The following is a 21,007-nucleotide window of genomic DNA, read 5'->3' as shown; positions in this document are numbered from 1 at the left end:
GAAAAAAATAAATTAGCAAGAAAAACATCGGAGCAGGGGCAAATAGGAAAGACCATAGATACTGTGACGCCTGGTTCCACTCCTGGGAGCTTCCTGGTGGCCAAGTCGAAGAGGGAAGCCCCATTTGCTATGTGATTTTTCCTTCGAGACAAACCAGTTCTGGGGAGCTGGCTGGCCCTGACATTCAGGATCTGATGAGGACTCCTAGGGTCTCGTCAAGGAGGTCTCAAGATAGGTCCCTCACCATCATGATGGGACGGTGACTTGACCTGTAGGAAGTGAAGGTATCTTCCTGGGGGTAGTCTTAAGGGAGAGGACTCTTCCTAGGACTAGCTTTCAGCACAAGAGGGTCTTTCTCGAAGGCTCCCTGGGGAATACTGCGGAGCAGAGGTGCAGCCTGGCTCTGGGGGCAGGCGTGCTGCGGGCACCTGGGCCATCCCAGCTCCCGTGTGATGGGCTCGTCTCTCTGGCTCACACTGGCTCTCTCTGCTCTTCTGACCACAAGGCCCATGTTGCCCATGTTTACCATGTGGAGTGAGCAACCCCAGATGGCTGAACTTTGTCTCAGCATTAGAGGTTCCTAGGGAAGCAGCTGATTGGGTCAGAGGCTCCTCAGCCACAGGCAGAGGCTGGGGTGGTGGGCCGCCACTGAAGCACGGTGGCTCCGTCTGATGGCAGGGCAGAAGGGGCAGTTCCTCTGGAAGGGTGGCCCTCTGACCAGCAGGGGGCTGGTGTCCTGGGGCTTCACATGGGGCTTTTCTGAGTGCTGGGCACTGAGTGTTCCCTCCCTCTTCTGCAGTGTGGAAGGGGAGTACGTCCCCGTGGAAGGCGACGAGGTCACCTATAAGATGTGCTCCATCCCGCCCAAGAACGAGAAGCTGCAGGCCGTGGAGGTGGTCATAACTCACCTGGCACCGGGCACCAAGCACGAGACCTGGTCCGGCCATGTCGTCAGCTCCTAGGAGAGGCCAGAAGCACCCCTTCTCCTGGGCTTGTGGGAGACTCTGTGGGGAGGAGGAGGCGGGACCAGACTGGAGATGACATTCTATTGCCTGAGATAAACAGGGGAGTGTGGTCCCTTTCAAGAATCTCCTGGAGGCAGGAGTATTGGGGGCAGGCACGGGGCTGCTCTCAGCCACCAGCACAGCCTCTGACCAGCGCAACCACCTCACCATCTGAAAACTATTAAAAGCATTGAAAAAGGAGAGGCACGTGGCTGGTGGCTGAGCAGAGGGTCCAAGCCCAGCCCGGGGGTGGGTCGGTCGGGTGGTACTTTTCCAGCCTGCAGAGTCCCTTGTCCACGTCCCCCGGGAGTCGGAGGCTCAAAATTCCTCTGGGTGGGGGAGGGCGACATGGACGCTGTGTGTTCCCCTGGTGTGAATTCTCACCCACGCGCCTCCCCCCCCGCCCCCTTCTCTCTGTGGCCCTGGGCAGAGCAGGCTTTTCTGATTCTTGGCTTGATTGGTTTCGGGGTAGCTGGCTTCAGGGGGCGGGGGATGGGGAGAGCAGGGGCCTCAGGTGCCTTGGCAGCCGTGCTCAGAGCTCACTTTTAACCTTTAGAATTTTGCTCTTTTCCATCTGTCTTCAACCGGAGTGATCATGGCTCAGCGGCCATTGCACACCCCAGTCATCTAGGCTCTCGCGGGTGGGTGGGAGAAGGGAGTGTGGAGGGGAGGCTGTTTAAAAACAGACCATTCTCCTGATCCATCCGGAGAAGAGTAGGTACCTTGCTTCCTGACAGCCTGGTAAAGTCAAACGTTGAAGGAGAGATATACCTTTGGTTAAGGGGTTTTCTTGAAAACAGGTGTGAAGAAATGCTTGGGATTTTTTTTTTTTTTTTTTTAAATAACTAAAGCTCTCACTGAGAGCCAGCTCTGTTTGCGCTTCGCTGCCGACATTGCGGGCCTTTGTAGATAGTTCCAGTAAACAAATCCTTAGGATTTTATTTGCTGTGGTTTGGCTTTAGTTGTGATTTAAAAATAGAAATAGCTGGGTAATATGTTTTGAAATATGTGGCTTATATGTAGTCAAGGATCCATTCGTCAACGCAGGGGAGTGAATCTTTTGGGCAGACAAGGATGCTCCAGACAAGACAGAACGGTTGGATGCAGGAGACAGTATCAGCCTCATTGTCTTCATCCTGGGGACGGGTTTGTCTCTCGGCTTGGGGACGGGACTGCTTGCTTTGAAGGGGGTGGAAGGCTGGAACAATTTTGCCGATGACCAACTGGTGCATGTTTTTAAAACAGGCAGATAAGTGTGCTCATGATGTGTGTGCAGTGAGACATCACGGTTAAGTGAGTTGATGCGCTTTTTCCTGGCCTGTTGTCTCACCTTACTGGGTCCTCTGCCTCATATTTCTGGATGAAATTACCTCCAAGGTGGCCTGTTCCTCTCGAGCCTTAGAATTAGAAGTCCCCCAGGTGGCCCCCGGAGGCCTGTCTGTTGGGTACAGCCACACTGACAGAGCCACTTCCGCCAAGAGCCTGCGTCCTCACTCCTACTCCCCCAGGTGTCCTCGCCTTGGCACGTGGTCCGGGCTGTGTGTGACCCCGCCAGGCTCTGCCCTCCAGTGGGTGGGAGTTGGATCTGCTGTTCAGAGGTGGCCTCTGGGTTTTCTCACTAGGTAGCATCCTTTGTAAAGGGCTCTTGCGGTCCTTCCTGTGACCGTATCTTCTTCAGCCAATGAGTATTTCAGAACTGCAGGGTGTCAGACCTGGAAGGGAAGCCCTCCCTGCTCCAACAGGCAATTTACGGAAACTCCTGCAGGCCCTGGGAGGACTTATGGTGTTGGTTACTGAGCTGGGAGTGGCATCCGGGGTTCCTAAATCTAGATCTTTCTCTCCACCCGCCACCTTCCTCTCAATAAAGTTTGCTTTGTGCAAGGCTGCGTGTGTTTGTTCACAGCAAGGCTGACTGTGACGGAGCTTTTCCTTTAAGCCAGCAGATAAGGGCATCTCCCCCGGCCAGGCTGACTCAGTCCTGTTGGTTGTTTTCGGGGGGCGAGTAAGAAAATGGATTGCCCCTTTTTCCTAAATCATCATTCTCAATATAGGAGGGCTCAACAGCAGAATGTAGTTTCCTGACAACAGAAAATGCCACCAGCTCAGTCACTGGGGATAGATGCCCTGTTGGTACGTTTACACTTTGATTGTGTGCGAAGCACCTGTGAGAACAAGGCAGGCCAGACAGGAAGTTCAGAAGTGGGTGTGTGGAAGCCTGATTCCTGGAGGGCAGGACGAAGAGCTGCCGGGGACTGGGCTGGGGCTGCCAGAGGCTGGGGTAACAGGCAGGGCTGCTGCCAGAGGGACCTTGTGTCAGGCTGGGAAGGTAGATAATGGGAGGTAGATAACGCCTTTGGTGGTGCAGAGGTGAACATCTTACAAATACATTGATTTTCAAAGTGTATTAGGAAAAATTAGAAGCAGCCCTTCGAACCTATTTAGGGAGAGGCCAAAGTAGGCATTTAGCTCAAAACCATGAGCTGTTGGACGTGCTTCACTAAGTGACATCACACAGGTGGCATGAGGGCTTGGCAAAACAGGTGGAGCTGGAAATGAGTGAAGGGGGTTGGAATGAGTTCCAGAACGTGACAGTGGGGTGCTGTGGAGGGGATTGAGGTGGAGGGGGGCCTGGAGGCCTGGCTGCGGTCAAGGAGCCAAGGGGAAGAGGAAGAAGAAGCAGTTCTTGGGAGAGGAACTGATTCAAGGCCACCTCTGCTTCACCCCAATCCACATCTGCCGCACTCTGCCGGGCCCTCGCCACTCCCTACCCAGCTGTCACACAGATCCTGAGCCGCCTCCAGTTCCCTCCCTCAGGATCGAGTCCAGGTTCCTCACCAGGTTAAGAAGGGCCTTCCTGGTGGCCTTTCCCTCCAGTAGCCACTTATACCTCTCATCCCCCTGCCCTCCACTTAGGCCTTTCCCTTGAAGTTTCTTAAGCCCTGAGTGACCTTGAGACCAAGGCCTACTAGCCGGTCAGCTTCTGTAGTGCTGGGGCGGGGCTGGCTCAGGGCACCACCTCTGCTTCCCTCTTGCTCAGCACTCAGCCACTGTTCGTTTCTGGTGATGGTGTCTTTATCCTGCGAACTCCACATCGTCATCTGTAAAGAAGAGCTAAAGTCCTGCCTTATAAGGTTCTTGCGGGGGTGACCTGAGTTAGTAAATAGTTCACATACGCCGTTCAAAGAGTTTACTAAAATTAAGTTACCTATGTGCTAGGGACTGTATGCATCCCATTTGACAGATGAGCGAACGGAGGCCGAGATGAACTCGTCCTAAGTGGCACAGCTGGTGAGCAGCATAACTAGGACTTGAATCTCGGCAGCCCTGTCAAGTACAGAACCTGCTGCTCTGTGAGCATCTGTAAGGGACACTGCACACTCCTTTAGCTATTACTCTATGTCCTTGCCACAGTGCCTGGCTGGGGGCAGTCACTGAATGCCCAAAGAGGAGACGGAGTAAAGGATGGAGATGGCTGCATCGGGACAGAATGGGATGATAAGACAACAGGAGAAGGATGGGGAGTCCAAAGTGGGCTGGAAGCTGGTCGAATAAATTCTGATGGTGAAGAGGGAGGAAGTGGGAAATGGGAAAAGGGGCCCAAGGGTCTTAAGCAGCCACCGTGGGAATCTGGGAGGCTGGCCAGCCGGCTGGCTCGGTACTCGCCCAGGGCGGCCCATGACGCCCCTTTGTAATTAGGTCTTGAATCCTGGCAGCCCTGCCAAGGGGACCCTCGGTTACAAAGATGGCTAGGACAAGGTACAGTAAGACTCGGTTGTCTTGCTTTGATAAAATAAGTTAGGGGAACTTCCCGGGAATCGTGGCTCCTTGCCCAGCGGGCAGAAAAGTGTAGAAGGGTCCATGCCAGTCAGGAAGGGCAAGACCTTAAACGTTAGAGAAAGAGCATCAGGCTCTCAGATCCAGAAGGGCTGGGTGTTCCTTCCAGATCTGAAAAGACATTATAGATGATCTCTTCACACTCATGGAACAAGCAATTAAAGGAGGAAAAAACAATCAGAAATAGGAAATGACAGAATCACTTTAAATTGCTACTTTTCATTTTGAAAAGTCATTACAGTATCATTTGCAAAATTCAACAAGGATGCCACCGATGGCACGTCCTGGGAACCGTGAAGAAATGTGACCGTTTGTGTGTAAAGGGGGTAGGCAGGCCTCACTCAACCTTACCCAGAGCCAGGACCAGCCCCTGGCAGAGGCCACGCTGTGGACTGAAGCCTGCCCCAGCACCAGACTGGTGGGGTTTGTGGGTCCCGCCGTTTCTAGATGCTGCAAGTGACTGGTGAACCATTGCCCTGGAGAGCTGTCGTGTTCTGTGTAAGGGCCCGGAGCTGCTGTTTCAGGAACTCAGAAAGCGTGGGGAGAAGTGAGGGCCCCAGGCCCAACCACGGCTGCTCCCAGCCCTGCGGTTAGTCTGGGTGACGGGGTGAACACGCTTATTAACTAAAACCTCCTGTTATTATCCAGGCTTTCACCTGATCCCTGAGAAATGGGAGGCAAATAAGGCCTTTGGGAAGCCCAGCCAGGTCCAGTAAGGGGCAGGCTCTTTTGGTGAAGTGTGACACCCCAAGTCAGTGTTTCTGAGACGGGGGGGAAAAGGGGGGCGGGGGAGGGCTGTGTGCCAATTCTCCATGGGGGCTGTTTGTGCCCATTTCCTCCCTTCTTGATTCTTACAGAACCAGCCCTTCGACAATGTAGTGGATACACAGCTAACCTGCGTTCCAGGCCAGCTAAGGTGCAAACTCCTTGGGGTCAGTTCACGTGGCCATCCATCCATGCTGAGGTCTGGTTCTCTAACAGGAAGAGGATGAAAAACGGAGCGCATGTGGTCACTTAGCTTAATACTGTAGCCTGACGACCACAGTGCCCCCACCAAGCTGGTGCTCAGCAGGGGCTTCATTTCAGGAAGTGTTTTAAACGTCTGTCCCGGGTTGGACGGCTGTAAATGTCCTGTAGGCACGTGAGGGAGAGATTTGCTTTGGGACACGGAGTGACTCTATCAAGCTCGTAAGCTGGGCCTTCCCCCGGGTCCCCTGGGCAGGGGACGTCAGGAAAAGAGCTCTTCGCAGATCCTGCAGGTGTCCTCAGGTGTCCTCACGGTGTAGCCCACGGTCCTCGGGTCTGTGAAGATCTCATGGTCGTTCCCACCCTGCAAAGACACAATGACACAAGCAGATGAGCAGATGCAGCCTGGGGCCAGGGGCTGCCCCAGAAACTTGCCGTCTTACTGGGCAGGGCGAGTTTCTCCAGTTACCCTGTTTCTCTGGAAACTTAAGAGACAGTCATCACTGAGGAAGGGGTGATCACCTTCCCTTGAACTGTGATTTAGCTGGGAACATGTAATTATGCCGATGGAAGATTCACAATGTTCTTGTGAAACTCTAAGGCTTATTTTTCTATAAAGCAAGCAAACCTGGCAAGTGACAGAATTCTCACTGCCACTGATTTAACTGTACGCAGACTTCTAACAAGGCAAAGCAGACATCCAGCGCAGCACTGCCCTCGGAGCTCTGTGAGGATGGACACGTCCATCTCTGAGCAGACGGGGCCACTGGCCATGTGTGACTGTGGAGCACTTGCTCTGTGGCCAGTGGACAGAGAAACTGAATTTGATTTTGATTTACTTAAACTGAAGCAGTCCCATGTGGCTGGTGTCTGAGCCAGGTGACCTGGGTTTAGATCCTGGTTCTACCAGTGACCAGGCATATGCTGCGGGCGTCTCCCACCTGTCAGAGGGGGATAGCAGTGGAATGTCACCCGCAGCGCCGTGGGGATCAGTTGATGAGCCCATGGGATCTGGGTAAAGCCCCTGGAAAGCAATGACTGTGTTGGCGGCAGGAGCCCTAACCCCGCCTTCTGGGTGTTTCCACACATTGTTTCATCTGGTGTGCCGCCAGGAGTTGAGGGCAGGGGGCTTTTGCGAGGGCACGAACGTATCTGGGAGGACCTGGGTGGGGGGATCCCCTCACTGTGGGTCCAGCTCCTCTGGTCTCAGGTGAATGAACTGGGCTTCCTGCCGAGTGCTTTTCTCCTCATGGAATTTTCCTCACAAAACTGAATAAGCAGTCTCGCTCAAAATCTTTAAAAAATTAATTAGTTTATCATATAACGAAAATAACTGCTGAGGAAATTTTTTTTCCTCGTAAAGATTCTGTAGGAAAATCTGACATCCTTTTAAAGGGCTGACAGACACCTGAAATTACTACTGCTCTCATTTTTTAAGAATAACCCATCCCCATGCAGAAGGCTTCCCCGGGTGGAAGTGAAGTTTAAGATTTCAGGAGAGACAACTGCAGGGGCCCAAGGCGTCAGGCTAGGAGGCCGTGACCTTGGAGCCGTGTTCAGGAACGTTCAGGAACCTTTCTCCCAGCCGACTTGGAGCCTGCAGGGCCTCTGGTCATTCAGAGGGCCCCGAGTTTCACGAAAAGCATCTGCTACCTAAGCAAGTAAATGCCAAAACCAGTTCCAGTAATTCTCATGATTACAAAAAAAAAAAAAAAAAAAAGCCAGATTTCTTAGAAATGGCATAGGGAAACACTACCACAGAGAACTGTGTTCCAAGGGAAAACAAACTCCTGCACCATCCAGAAAAAGCAAACGTCTGTCTGGGCCACGTTCACTCCGTCACTCACTGGCTTGGGAGGGAGGAGTCAGTCACCTATTAACCCAAGAAGCCAGGTAGAGCAAGTGCGCCCTGCTTGGCAGTGTTTCAGCAAGTGGAGACAGTGGTGGCTCACAAAACCGCAAAGCAACAAAAGTGCCGCCTTCCAGCCTTGTCAGCCATGGGAAGGGCTGCAAAGAACAGAAGGGAACCCAGAGCGACAAGGGAGGGGCCTCTGAGCAGAGACCTGCAGGCAGTGAGGGGACGAGCTGGGTGACCGGCTGTTTATGGGGAAGCTGCTGGGTGGGGCTGGAAGGGCCTTGCACATCACGGTAAGGAGCTGGGATTTTCTGTGAAGCCACTGGAAAGCTGCAGCCTGGGACACCATGAGATTCCCCTACGGCAGGATCTTTCTGGAGAGTGGATGGGGGACGGGGTCACAAAGGCAGCGCAGCGTTAGGAAGCTCCCGCAGCCGGCTAGGGCGCAACTCGATGACAGAAGCCGCTAGCTGGGGAGAGTGACTTCTGAAGCTAAAAGGGTTTTTACAGCCATCGCGCCTGCGAGGATGTCACATGCAGGGACAGATGTGTCCCTGACAGATGCATGAGTCTCCCGTGGTCCTGCTGGGGCGGGCGGGGAGCCACTGTGTAATGCACCAACACTTAAGGAAACCGAGTCCAGAGGGTCCCAGCCTCCCCCTGCCAGGCTGGGCCGAAGGTGACGGGTGCTGCACCTTCCCTATTGTCCTTCCCCTCCTGCCAGCGGACCTGCCCTCCTTTGTGACTTTCAAGGCGCGAGGGCTCCTTCCTGGGGCTGCCTAGAGCTTGCAAATGAGAGCGAGCGAAGCCAGAAGCAGAGCTGAAACACTGAGCTAGCGAGACTGCACCCTCTAGGATAATGAGGCCTTAGACAACCAGAAGCTTCGACACTGGATCTGCATGGGCACCAGAGGTTACCCGACTTGGCTGGGGAGACGGCCTTCCCCAAGATCTGAAACAAATCCAGCTCCTGAGAGAAGAAAAGCGAGGGAAGGGACAAAGGGACGGATAACTGACTGCATTCCCATCAGAGTGTACGTGATGGGCCCAAAGGACAGTGCAAACCGCCCCTGAATACTTAAAGCCCTACTGGGCCAAGGCCTGGGGATGACACGGAGGCAGTGTCTGCCCTGCTCAGGCACCAGGGGAGGGGGCTGAAAGCGGCTCCATCTCCAGCCTGCCCCGGCTCAGCAAAGTTGCAGAATAAACGCTGATTATCCTGCCACTGGAGCCAGAGGGGTCCGCGTTAAGTGTCTCCGCCCTGTGTGCCCAGCTTGACAGGAAGCAGGGTGGAATCTGCTGGACTTGGGGGGAAGGGCGGTTGGTCTTTGCTGTGTGAATACCCGCTTGTGGCACAGACTTCCTGTAGCTCGGAGTTCAGAGTCGAGCTGCCTATAGATATTCACCTGGCATCAGTTTAACAAGCACTTATGAGATTTCTTGGTATGATGGGTACGAGGCCAAGGGCACTGCCCTCAAAGACCCTGGAGCGGCGGTTCTTCCCGGCTGCAGATAACGCAAGTGCCTTGGTGAAACTGGGTCCAGAGGCCCAGAATGTCCTAAGAGCTCCTGAGCAATGACAGCAAGTGCTGCAAGGTGCCCGGTGTCCTGTGGCCACCGCAGTGCCGGCACACCGGGACGCGTGTAGGAAACGGTGGAGTCGAGGGCATGCTGCTTGATGGCAGCATGTGGCTGCTTTCTTAATGTGTGACAATTCACTGGGGATGAAATAAGTCACAGACAACTTTAACACATATTTGAAAACGTATGCCCTTAGACAACTGTACTACATTTTCCTAAAAAGCAATAAACATTTATGCTTTAAAGAGAAACAAAAGCTTGGGCCGAGGACCATGATGTTTTGAAAGCGAGCTGGAGTGTCTAACGTGCTTTGGGGCCGAGAACCAGTAGCTTTAGAAGCCAGCGATGAACAAGCTGGAGGTGTGGTGGAAAGCAAGCTGGCTGTCAGGCTACTGTCCCTGCGGTGACCCTCAGGGCCTGCTGATGGCTCTGGCTCAACCCCCCTCATGCATAAACGGGGCTCAGTTGTATGATGTGCCTTGGCACTGCACTCAGGAGATGCTGACTCAGTGGACCTAAGTGACCATTCTGGAGGACTCTGGAAGGCTGGCCACACTCCGAGGGCCTAAGGCCTGTGTCTCCCTGAACTAAAGAGCTGTGGCACAAGAGGCTCTTTCCTCAGGGTGCATCCACTCAGCCACTGTCTTGTTCTCAGGACCAATGAGGCCACCAATTTTGGTGTCCAGAGGCAAGTAGGCCAGGAGGGACACCAGCGAGCATCAGCAGCCCATGGTCCCCTGCACGGCATCTGCCTCCTGTCCTCCCACAGCGAGGCCAGCGGGGTCTCCTGTGGGGCTGAGAGCCTCTAATCTGGCCCAACCCGAATTGCTGAGTCAGAGTCAATCAGTGGTTTACAAAGTGTCAGAATGTTTTTACACTGTAAATGCCTTAAAGCCACAATGTTTTCTACCAAAAGCATTAGACAAGCAGAAGCCGTCTTGCCTGAGAATTCGGGAAGGCTGGAGGTGGCTGGAGCGGCCTCTGGAAAGCCAGTCTGGGGCCCTGCCCTCTTCCCCAGCTGTACTCGGACCCTGGCTGCTGTGGCTGAGGGGAAGGATGAAGGCATGTCTAGGACTGACCAGTGTTTAGAAAAGCAAGGGCCAACGCCTTACTTCTTGGCTCTGCTCTCTGGAGGTGCTCAAAGCAGGGGGCACGCTTTGTGTGACATCAGATCCCGTCGGATGGAGGCTGTGTGGCCCGGGGTGGCCGGGGGGCGGGGGTGGGGGGGCGTAGTTCGGCAGGCTTCTGAGCCTGGACTGCTTGGCGGGCAAATGGCATTTTACTGACAGCTCTTAGCTCAGGTGCCGGTCCCCTGGAAGCCAGCAAAAATGTGTGCCTCAAAACTGAGAGAGAAAGCAGCTTTCAAAACGTCTACCCCTGAATACGAACAGAGGTTTCAAGCTAAGACTTGGGATTGCTTTGTGCCTGAAGTTTCAGGAACTGCTGTGTTGTGAAAAGGTTTCGATGGCTGGACTGTTCGCTCCTGTTTCCAGGACACCATGGACGAAAAAGGATCAGAGATGAGGGCACGGACATACGTGAGAATGTTCACCGGTGTTCGTGACCGCAACAAAAACCCACAGCCCACAGGTGCCTCTGGCAGCGAAACGGGTGAGCAAGCGACGCCTGGATGACAGTGTCATGCAGCCGTTGAAACCTTATTTTCAAAGAAGACTCACTAACGTGGGGGAAAAAAATACGGGGAGAACAAAGCAAAACATAAAACGATGAGCATGCGGGGGTCGCGTATTTGGGATCATATCTGTGCACAGAGAAAAGGCTGGGAGGCACATCGACTGCGATCACAAGTGACTTTCACTTTCTTCTTCAAACTTTTTCTAATTTTGTACAATGAATGCATATTACTTAAGAATGGGGGCGGAGGCGGTTAACCTCCACTGAATAGTATCCATTTTTTAAAAGTAGATAAGGTTCAGAAAAATGGAACTGAAGGGTGGTAATGCAGTGGTAAAACAGAATAGGAAATTCTGATTCTCAGATAAAGAATTCCCCAAAGAAGCCATCTCCCAATTTGCTCAGAACTGCATTCCATTCTGCCAAGGCCCACCTGAGGCTTCCGACAGCGATTTATACAGAGCGAGAACGTCACCCTTATGGAGAACTCGCTTTTTGCCTGTATGACAGCTCTTGTCTCAGCCCGTAAGAAACGGCACCAACTTGCAAGGACTGAAAAAGCTTCTACGGCCATTCTTTAGATCTTGGGTGTAACTTCATTAGCTTACTTTTTCTAAAGACGTCAAGTCAGACAGTGGTTTTTTTCATAGCCTACATTCAAAGCACTTCTGCATCCAGAGCATCGCAACGAAAGGACGTGATTAAAAACCATTCTGTCATTAAAAAAAAAAGCTGACCGACACACCTCCTGAAAAGCACCGCACGTTCATTTAGGAATTAGAACAAGAATCTTTCCCACCCAGCTGGACAGAGGGTGTGTTGACTAGAAAGCGAACTCATTTAAAGAGCAGGCAGTCTGTTCTGCTGCCACTAGCCCTGTCATTAGCTGTGTGCTTTTGGGCGTTTTTTTTCCTGAGTCCCGGTTTCACAGTTCTGAAAAGAGGACATGCGGCTCTACTATCCAGAAGTCCCTCTCATGCTGGAAGCTGAGGTGGAGATCATACTGAAAGGCATGTCGTAGACCTCCGCAGAAAAAAGCAAGTATTCTGGAGCGGACCAGAGAGCGGAGGGATATGCAGCATGTGTGATGCACCTGCTGGGTGCAGCATGGCCCAGGATGCCTGATGGCAAGGTGAGCACCCCCGCTGGGTGGCCTGTGAGAACTGCGGAAGGGCACAGAGAGCCTGAGGCTGGGCAGTGAACAGTGGATGCTAAGCCTCTTCTCAGGCCTCGTGCTGGCAATGTCTCTCCAACCTCCTTGGGCCTGTCCCCAGAAGAGCCTGGCTCTGCTGCCACGATGGCTGGGGCATGCCTCCTGAGTCCTCCTTCTGGCACTGGCCTTTAACACCGGGCTCTGCTCAGTTTAGGTTCGGTCCCGGACTAGGGATTTCTGACAGCCCCCGGGACAGCTCCTGTACCCTGTGTGACGCTCAGGACTGACGCCTCACCCCTGAAGGGTCCCTGGCGCCTGCTCCTGAATTTCTGACTCGTGAGACTCCCTGTCCACCTATCATTTAGGATTCCCACTGCCCAACTGAAACGAATGCCCCTGGAAACAAAATACCGCGGCAAAAGAAGGTAGAAAGAACGGGGGCTCTGAAACGCAGAGAGGACCTGACAGCGGCGCCGGGGCAGGCGTTCTGGAAGGCACTTGAGGAGGGTCATATTTAATTCACAAGCCACACAGGAAGACTCCATTCCCCGCCGAGGTGTCAGGTATCTGAGCATGGGAGGGGAGGGGGCCTTCGTCATACCCCTCTTGTAGGGCAGAGCATCATTCAGTTGGAGCCGGGCTGGCGGGTAAAGTGTGAGCGAAGGGGAAAAAAGCCCATCTGTCCATTTCCTCCCTTCAAGCCCAAACTGAACAATAAAACTGCAAAATCACTTTTGTACTCACTGGCATGGTTTTGTCTCCAAAGAAATAAATGGTCTTATAGCCGTCATTTTCCACATGTCCCAGGCAATACCTCTTGTCCCATCCATCAGGAAAGACATCGAAGCTGATCTGGCCTCCTGCCAAGTGGGGAGGGGAAAACAAAAGCTAAAGGTGAAAAGGAAGCTAATGACATGTCACTGAAAAAAAAATGTGCAACTTACTCTCGTCAGCAACTGGATTGCGACGGTTGATTTTTAATACTCTCTAGTTTGTTGCTAACACGACTTTAGGGATGGGTTCTAGAAATTCATTCCACATTGTGTTTTTCAAACATTTCACTTAAAATCTAAAAGTGAGACCTAGAGTGTGTCAGCTCAGAATGAGAAATGCATTTGCATCTAAGTGCTCTGTCAAGTGAGTGGGTTCACGTGAAGCATGCTGGGGAAAATCTGATAAGAATCTCATTCGGTTGTGCTCATCTCCAGCTTCAATGCACTCTCAGTGGAGAATGCCTGGAAGCAGGCTGCACCCAGCTCGTCTTGCAGGAGAAATGAAAATCACATGGGAGGTGATTTACAGGCAGCTTTCACAGGCAACAAAAACCCTTTCAGAGCTTTGTCAGAAAGATGTTCATCTCACAGTTCAAGAATACTTAAAAATCCACCCATTCATCTATTACACATAATCCCTTTGCAATTCCAGTTTCCCTACAACCTGCATTAATTCGTGTTAGTAAAATGAGAGGGCTTTAAGAAGTGACTCATGGGCACTGACAGGAGGAATCGGCTTGCTGAGAGCATCTGATAGGTGTATTCCACCAGAAAACAAGCCTGAGCTACCAGGGCTGGGGGAAGAAGCCTATATCAGCCACCAGAAGGGTTTGAGCACTGGCCACTGTTAGTAAAAGCTTGGTGAACTCAGACAAGACCTTGTTCCCTTCTGGTCCTTAGTTTCTTGATTTGTAAAACCAACCCACTGACTTCTAAGGTTCCCTGCTGTCCAAACAGTATGTGATTCCAGAAAACACCGAGTCTGATTTATCTGAGATGGCTCCCATGCCATCTCTCTGCTATGGAGTTCATTAGCGTGCCTGTCTTCCATCTAAACGTCTGAGGATAAGTTCTTATCTGCATTAAGCAAGATGCTCTTATTTTTGACCAGAAGTGCAGGGAGGGAATCCTGCTGGGTAAGGATCTAGAACCAAACCCAGCAGCCTAGAAGTCATTCCCTAGCTGGCAAGTCTCCACCACGGCTGAGTACACACCAGTGGTTTTCCCCTAAAGACAGACTGCCCACCTTCAAACGGCACCATCTAATGTCAAGTGTGCACCGGCCCAGCACAAACTCCTGGCAAAGCTTGAAGCCTGTGTGAGCATACAATACCTATGGAGAATGTGAGGCCTTTTCCTGCAAACTCCTTCTGCAGGTCTGCAACAAATTTTTGTCTTATGTTTTCTTTCTGAGAAAAAGAAAAAGACGCTGATTATCTACCGTGTTGTAATTAAGAAAGCACACAAAGTGTCACGTCTTATCTTCGCCAACCTAGGTAGATTTCAGAAAGACTCACTTTATCGAGTTCATAGAACTCAATGCGTTCTTCTTGGCTGCAGCTTCTTCCAATAGGGGACACATTTAACATCCCATTTCGGAATTCAATGAAAGTCCCCCTGGAGAGGAAAAGGGGACCGAGGTCCAAGAAATAACATTATTTATTTGGGCAACATTATAGATGGATAAACAGGCTATAAAGTTTGGCAATTTCAATAGACAGCGGCTGGTGTGATCCGCATTTCACAGAGCTATGCTGGGCCAAATGACAGCCACCAGCCACATGTGGCTATTGATCTTGAGATGTGGCTAATCTGAATGGAGATTAGATTTCAGAGACTCAGTAGGAAAACGGAATGTAATCATCGTTAATAATGTTTTATATTGCCTACATGTTAAAATGATTATATTCTGAATATATTAGGTTAAATAAAACATATTAAAAATAATTTCGCCTGCTCCTTTCCACCTTTTTTTAATGTTATGTAACTACAGAAAACTTCAGATTTAATACCAGGGCTGATCAAACCTGGCTTAGTATGAGATTTGGCCTGGGGGCTTCCAGTTTCAGACTTCGGGTCTGGGGTTTATGTTGCTTTTTTCACATTGCCTTTTTACAGGCATTTTCTCTGACAGCCTTTGAAAACCTATTTTCAATTTCCATCATGCGGGCATGCCACCGTTTATATAACCATTCTTCTACTGCTGGCTTTACAGGTTTCCAGTGATTCCTTACTGAGCACTGGGCTTTGGACTCAAATGAGCACCAATCCACTGGATGACATCACTCCAAATTCCAGTGGCGCCTCTTTGCTAAAAGCAAAACCTACCTCTTCCTCGGGAGTTTAATTTTCGCAATGTAGCTCAGGCAGTAGTTGATTAAGTCTTGGATTAGGGCCTCGCCCAGGTGACCTTGAATATTCTAGATAAAGAAAATACTGGAGTTACTCAATTCCCTGGCAGGCATTTTCAAAACGGCTTTACAACAAACGCAGGTCTCCAGCCACTATCAGTGGAGGGTCACCAGGCTGATGCAGCAGTGAGGGTGACACGCCTCACTGCCTTTTCCTTCTTTCCCTTTGTTCTCTGGTTGAAAACATTAAGCAAACCGGAAAGGCCTCAGTCAAAAGCATTTTCTGCTTCATTAATCAAGATTTTTATATTCATTATCTCTCAAATGCTTCATGGAAGGCCAAAAGAGTTTATTGTTGCTGCTTTTATTCAATTAAAATATCCACAGATACTGACAGAAATTATATTTGTTCCACTTTGGCATTCTCTTATGTCTGAACAGAATGATCTTAATATTAATAAGTGCTCCATAGTACCTCCTAATATGCTTGTAGCGAGGCAGCCTGCCCTGGTCTCTGCTATCATTATAGAAATATTAAAGTGTCCTTAAAAAACAATTATAAAAATATCGTTAACAATTTGAAATATGTGAAAGTCCCGTGGTTCGACATTGAAGATGTAAAAAAACACAGGGTGAAGATTCATTCCCAGCCCTGTTCCTCGGCTCCCAAATACACTTCCGAGAGGCATTCAGCATCAATCGTCTTTTTAGAAAACATTTTACTAGTAAAATACAGTAGTCTGGATACTTAAGAACCTACCTGTTTACACAAGAGTCTCCCACCTTTGTACGCTACCAGACCATTTTCTGGAAACACATAATCATATTTTTCAATCACTGCAACCAAAACAAAAGAAAACTTAAAATGCAATGAACTGAAACTTGGGTTTCTATTTCTCGATTAACACTTAACACCAATAAAACTGCTAAACTCCAGCAAGGACTGTGAAAGAACACCTTGTCTTCACAGATGGAGAAAGTGGGAAAAAAGCACCTTAAATTTTTTTTTTTTTTAAAGGCCCTTAATTACAAATGTAAAAGATGATTTCTAGGCTGGAGACTGGAGACCCGTGACAGGTCATTAACTGTCTCTGCTGAGCCAGTGATGGCTCCCAATGCTCCTGTAAATTAGCATCGCCAGGGCTGCGATGAAAATGTGCAGATTTCTAGGCTCTGCTTTCTGAATCAGAATCTGCAGGGGCCGGGCTAAAAGTCAGCTTTTTCAAAAAAAAAAAGCTCTGTTGGTGACTCTTATATGCAGTCAGATTTGGAGACGATCTACGTAAATCTAAATAGATCCTCAAACTTTAGGTGCTTTAAAATGCAGATTCCCAGGCTCAGTGTGTTGGGTGGGGCCCCCACCTCTGTATTTTCACAAGCTCCCCAGATGCTTCTGATACAGGTGGGTCTTCAACTTTCTTCTAGCTTATGAATGTTCTCATTCTCGTTTTGACTCACACTCGCTGAAATGTATAAGCACTGCGTGGCACTGTGGTTAAATGTATGACCACAGGCAAAAAAGGCAATCAGGACAGGTAACAGGCTTTCTGGGGCTCTATGTGCCTCATTATGTGGTTTATAGCATTTGTAACCAGAGTATCTAGGAGGAAAATTAAGTGTAAGGGGAACAAGGAGTTTTAAAGGGAATATACAGATTACTCTTTCAATAACGAGTCCAATAAACAAAGCCTACACAGATTTGGACTGTAAGATGCTACGTCTAGAACAGTGGTTCTCGACTGGAGGGAGATTTTGCCTAGAAGACGTTTGGGAATGTCTGGAGATGTTTTGATTGTTTCACTGGGAGCGAGGGTGCTACTGGCATCAGGTGTGATGCTCCTCATCATCCCGCAGACCCTGACGACAGAGAATAATCAGCCCAAAATGATGCCGACAGCAAATCATAACAGACTTGATATATCAGAATTTAGCTTTTAGTTAAAATTATTAAATGAGCCCTGCTTAAGAGTCATAGCTGCACCAGAATGTGGTCAATTCCTGGGGCCTGCCGGCCTGCCAGTGAGGCAAGTTTCCCAAGGTGTATTCTGCTTAAGATAACAGAAGAATGCAGCCTGTTAAGCATGACATGTATAGTTCTGTTCTTTTCTTTCTGCTCTTAAGATAAAGTCACCGACTCACAACCTCAAGATGTCTTCACAGACTCCTCTTTATGTTCAAGACCATCTGGCCACCGTCACACAGACCCGGACAGGATGCTGTCCAGAGCTGAATACATCAGACTGCTGAAGCCTACTTAAGAACTGGCCAATCAACACAGCCCATGACCCTGAACCCTGTACTCATGACTACTCATGCTTTTTGCTCCATAAAACCCCTTGTCTGTAAACCATCGGGGAGTCTGGGTTTTTCCAGCACAAGCTGCCTGTTCCCCACTGTGTAGTGCTATATAATAAACGCCAATTTCTTTCACTGTCCCCTGGTGTCAGCATAATTGGCTGTCTGCAGCGCTGGTGGACAAACTCTCTGCTCAGTTACAAATATGTCAACAGTGGAGAAAAGAACGATTGATTTATTTATCTCCCTTCCACTCTTTCTTACAGGCCAGGCACCCTGGAGTCCCTGGGGCTATGGGATGAATAAGCCACAGTCCTAGTCCTCAAGACACACTTACAACCAGACAGTTTCCAATAACCGGAGCACGCCACTAACAGGACTGTGCGTTATAATCTCCTGGGGGCAGATGCTAAAATGCGATTCCCAGGCCCTGCAGACCTGTCGAGTTGGACCCTTCAGTGAAGGGCCCATAAGAACCTCCAGCTTCCTGGGGTCCTGTGCTGGGGAGTCTGGCTCAGCAGGTGCGGGACGAGCCTGGGTGACTCATGACTAAGGGAATTCTGGGAAACACTGTGTTTAGGTGACAGAGAGGCGGCCCCTGGACCTTCAGGGCACCTGATTGCCAAGGACAATCAGGATATGGGGCTGAAGCTAGCAGGGCAGTAGATGGGAACAAGAGTGTTCCAGGCAAATAAACAGACACTCACCCTTGTAGCTGAATCTATCCATGTATCTGAGTACCAAGGGCTCCATCGGCAATTCCAGACATTTATTTACAGAATTAAAAAGAGTTAAAGATAAAGGCAGAGAAAACGTTTCCTGAAACAGGGCAGCAGGAAGCCTGCCACACGGGGATGAGGGCTCAGGGCTGCCTATTACACTTCATGGCTACGGGTCCCAATATCCTCTTAAGAAATTAATCTTTTACCAGAATGCAATTAGCAATGTGTAGGTTACCGTCACTTCCCAGCTGCTCCTGTACTTTCTCAAAGTCCGAGCCGCCTACTACTCCGATTTTGACCTTCTGCCTCAATTTTTGTAGAAAGTCATCCATTTCTTTGGTAATTTTCTATATTTCAAAAAAGAAAATACAATAGTTACAAGCCAGAAAGTAATGAGGAAACTAAAATGGCAAGAATAATACAACCCTTACAATTTCCACTCATGCCAATTCCATTTCTAGGTCCGTAGGTAAGTCCAAATATTTTGGCTATGATTTTGGGACAACTTTTTACAGAAAAAACTTGTTAAATTTTACTTATTTTTACCTCATTTAAAATACACAATTATTAACAGCTGCTGTGTACTGTTCCAGCTGTTTTTCTACGCATTTATATACTTGGCTATATGTACATAAGTAAACGGGTCTTATTTTTTGAAACACAATTAGACTCATTTCATGTCTTGTGCAGTGACCTGCTTTTTCAGCACTAAGTTGTGGTGATCCATGCCACATACACACAGATCAGAGCACATTCCTTTCAAATACTACACCATTTGTGGATTTAGGTTGTTGATTTTAAAACAAAATCATCATATTGAAGAGGAAGTTCATCATTGGTTTACATAATCATACAAAAACAAAGGCTAAAAGATCACTAGATTCTTTAGTCTCTCCTAAAAGAAATGCACCTATCTAGAAACAGTGGTTTCGATGGTATAATTTGATGCTCGTTAAATTCCGAACTTTGTGCTAACTCAAAAGAAATGATAAACTAAGAAGAAAAGATAGCCCTGTATTAAGACAAATCACAATTTTTAAATATTTTATTTCATTACTTTTAGCAATCTTCTCTGTACACTTACAGAGAATATCTTCATAAATAAAGTTACCAGAAATTAAAAATAGAAGCAAAAAACGCCACTTAAGTCAACTTCAGTATATAGTTGTCTTCTCTTTTTTTAAACGAATTTTTTAAGAGTAATACATACATGATTAATAAAATAAAATCATACAGAGGGCCTAAATAGAGTGCGACCTTTTTGCAACCTTCCGGTGGAATCGCCACCTAGTAGACAAAATCTAGAACTGCACTAACAGCCTTGATGAGTCAATGACTGTGAAAATGGGTCCCTCAGTCCCCCAAGTGGCTTACTCAGATCTGAAGTCAGACTGGGAGGAAGTGGGGAAGACTCTTTTTATTGCAAAATATTAAAAATGCAATACTAACACTGGCAGCAGCAATGCCTCCATCTCCAAGCAGAAGTGTGAGGGTAAAATTTTATTTTAACCCTTGTGCACACTGATGAGCTGGAGGGTACTGTGGTCAGCCCTGAGACCCGTTCTGCAGTGTGAATGGGATACGGAAGGTGCCTTTTCACTTCCAAGTGGCAGCAAATATTTTCTAACAGGACATAAGACCTAGCTGCTTGTGACCTCAACAGAACATCTAAACCACATCCCACCACAGGAGAGATCATCAGAGCAAAACTGCTGTGATGTTACCAACTAACTCTTGTGCTGATAATTAGAAGGAACTCTAAATTCTTTATAGATCAGAAAGATCCAAAAGGTTGAAATCAAGGTGGAAAAACGTTAAAATTCACTTTCTGAAAAAAAAAAATTAAAAAACTTTTTTTTGGGGCTAAGTAAGGAAAACTGACTGGCGTAGAGGAAGTCAACAGAATAGGAACTGTGGGCCAGAAATCAACCACTGCCTGTTTCTGTAAAGTATGACTGGAACACAGTCACGTCCACTCACTCGTGTAGTGTCTATGGTTACAACATCAGAGTTGGGTAATTGTGACAGAAACCAGAGGGCCTGCGAAGCCTCAACTACTTACTACCTCGCCTTTTACGTAAAAAAAAGTTTGCTGACCCTTGGACTAGGGTATTAAATAAAACTAGGGAATAGATGATAGTTTTTCTAGGTGTGATGATGATACTATGGTTACGACAGAGGTCCTTGTTCTCAAAACATGCAGGCTCAAATATTTAGGGATAAAGTACTGTGATGATTGTGGCTTAGCAAGTGGTATGGCAAAAACTTTTTTAAAAAAAGAAAATAAAGTTAATGTCAATCATTGTTGAATTTAAGTGGTGGGAATATGGCTGTTCTGTGTATTAGCTTTTCAGTGATTCTGCATGTTTGAAATTTTTCATGATAGAAAGTTGGAAAACACTTCACGCAGGTTTATGATGCCCTTCTTTTTGAAGGTATCTCTTAGGAAAGTATTCAGTACAACACAATTCTACTAAAACAGTGAAATGTGCAAAGCTCAGGACTCTATTCTAATTAGAATTCGCCTGTTTAAGTCATAGCCTGTTGTAGCAGCTGCAAGAAATATAATGCAGTCTTCTGCTACCGGATAGTATTGTGCTTACTGATGTCTGAGAATGCATATATTTAGGAAGAGAAAGGTCGGATAATGAATAGATATATTGCTAAAATATTTTTACTTTTTGCTAAGCACATAGAAACAATTCTCTTTTAAATTACAGATTTTGGGGGGTGCTAAACTTATTTTCACCACTAAGAATGTCATGTTTCAAATGTTTTAAGAGAATACATTGCAGGTTGCCTGGTTTCATTGCTATTTCATACTTTATCCTCATATAA

General features: G+C 48.5%; 2 protein-coding genes across 2 annotated transcripts in view; one reads left to right on the top strand and one right to left on the bottom strand.

The window, feature by feature from the left end:
• The window catches only part of CARHSP1 (calcium regulated heat stable protein 1), a 3,884-nt gene extending 1,939 nt beyond the window's left edge, over positions 1–1,945 (top strand). The window contains exon 2 of the mRNA XM_023529661.1: positions 800–1,945. Within this exon, the coding sequence (XP_023385429.1) occupies positions 800–962 (163 nt within the window). The 3' untranslated portion in view covers positions 963–1,945. The remainder of the gene's footprint in view (positions 1–799) is intronic.
• Positions 1,946–5,022: 3,077 nt separating this feature from the next.
• The window catches only part of PMM2 (phosphomannomutase 2), a 17,788-nt gene continuing 1,803 nt past the window's right edge, over positions 5,023–21,007 (bottom strand). Inside the window, exons 2-8 of the mRNA XM_011358355.2 lie at positions 18,405–18,516; positions 15,913–15,989; positions 15,130–15,221; positions 14,319–14,418; positions 14,135–14,210; positions 12,773–12,888; positions 5,023–6,168 (exon numbers count right to left, since the gene is read on the bottom strand). Of these exons, the coding sequence (XP_011356657.1) occupies positions 6,067–6,168; positions 12,773–12,888; positions 14,135–14,210; positions 14,319–14,418; positions 15,130–15,221; positions 15,913–15,989; positions 18,405–18,516 (675 nt within the window). The 3' untranslated portion in view covers positions 5,023–6,066. The remainder of the gene's footprint in view (positions 6,169–12,772; positions 12,889–14,134; positions 14,211–14,318; positions 14,419–15,129; positions 15,222–15,912; positions 15,990–18,404; positions 18,517–21,007) is intronic.

Source organism: Pteropus vampyrus, unplaced genomic scaffold (genome assembly GCF_000151845.1).
Source record: "Pteropus vampyrus isolate Shadow unplaced genomic scaffold, Pvam_2.0 Scaffold40, whole genome shotgun sequence".
Taxonomy (NCBI): Eukaryota; Metazoa; Chordata; class Mammalia; order Chiroptera; family Pteropodidae; genus Pteropus; species Pteropus vampyrus.
Note: the sequence above shows the minus strand (reverse complement) of the source record. Positions and strands in the feature narration are given on the sequence as shown.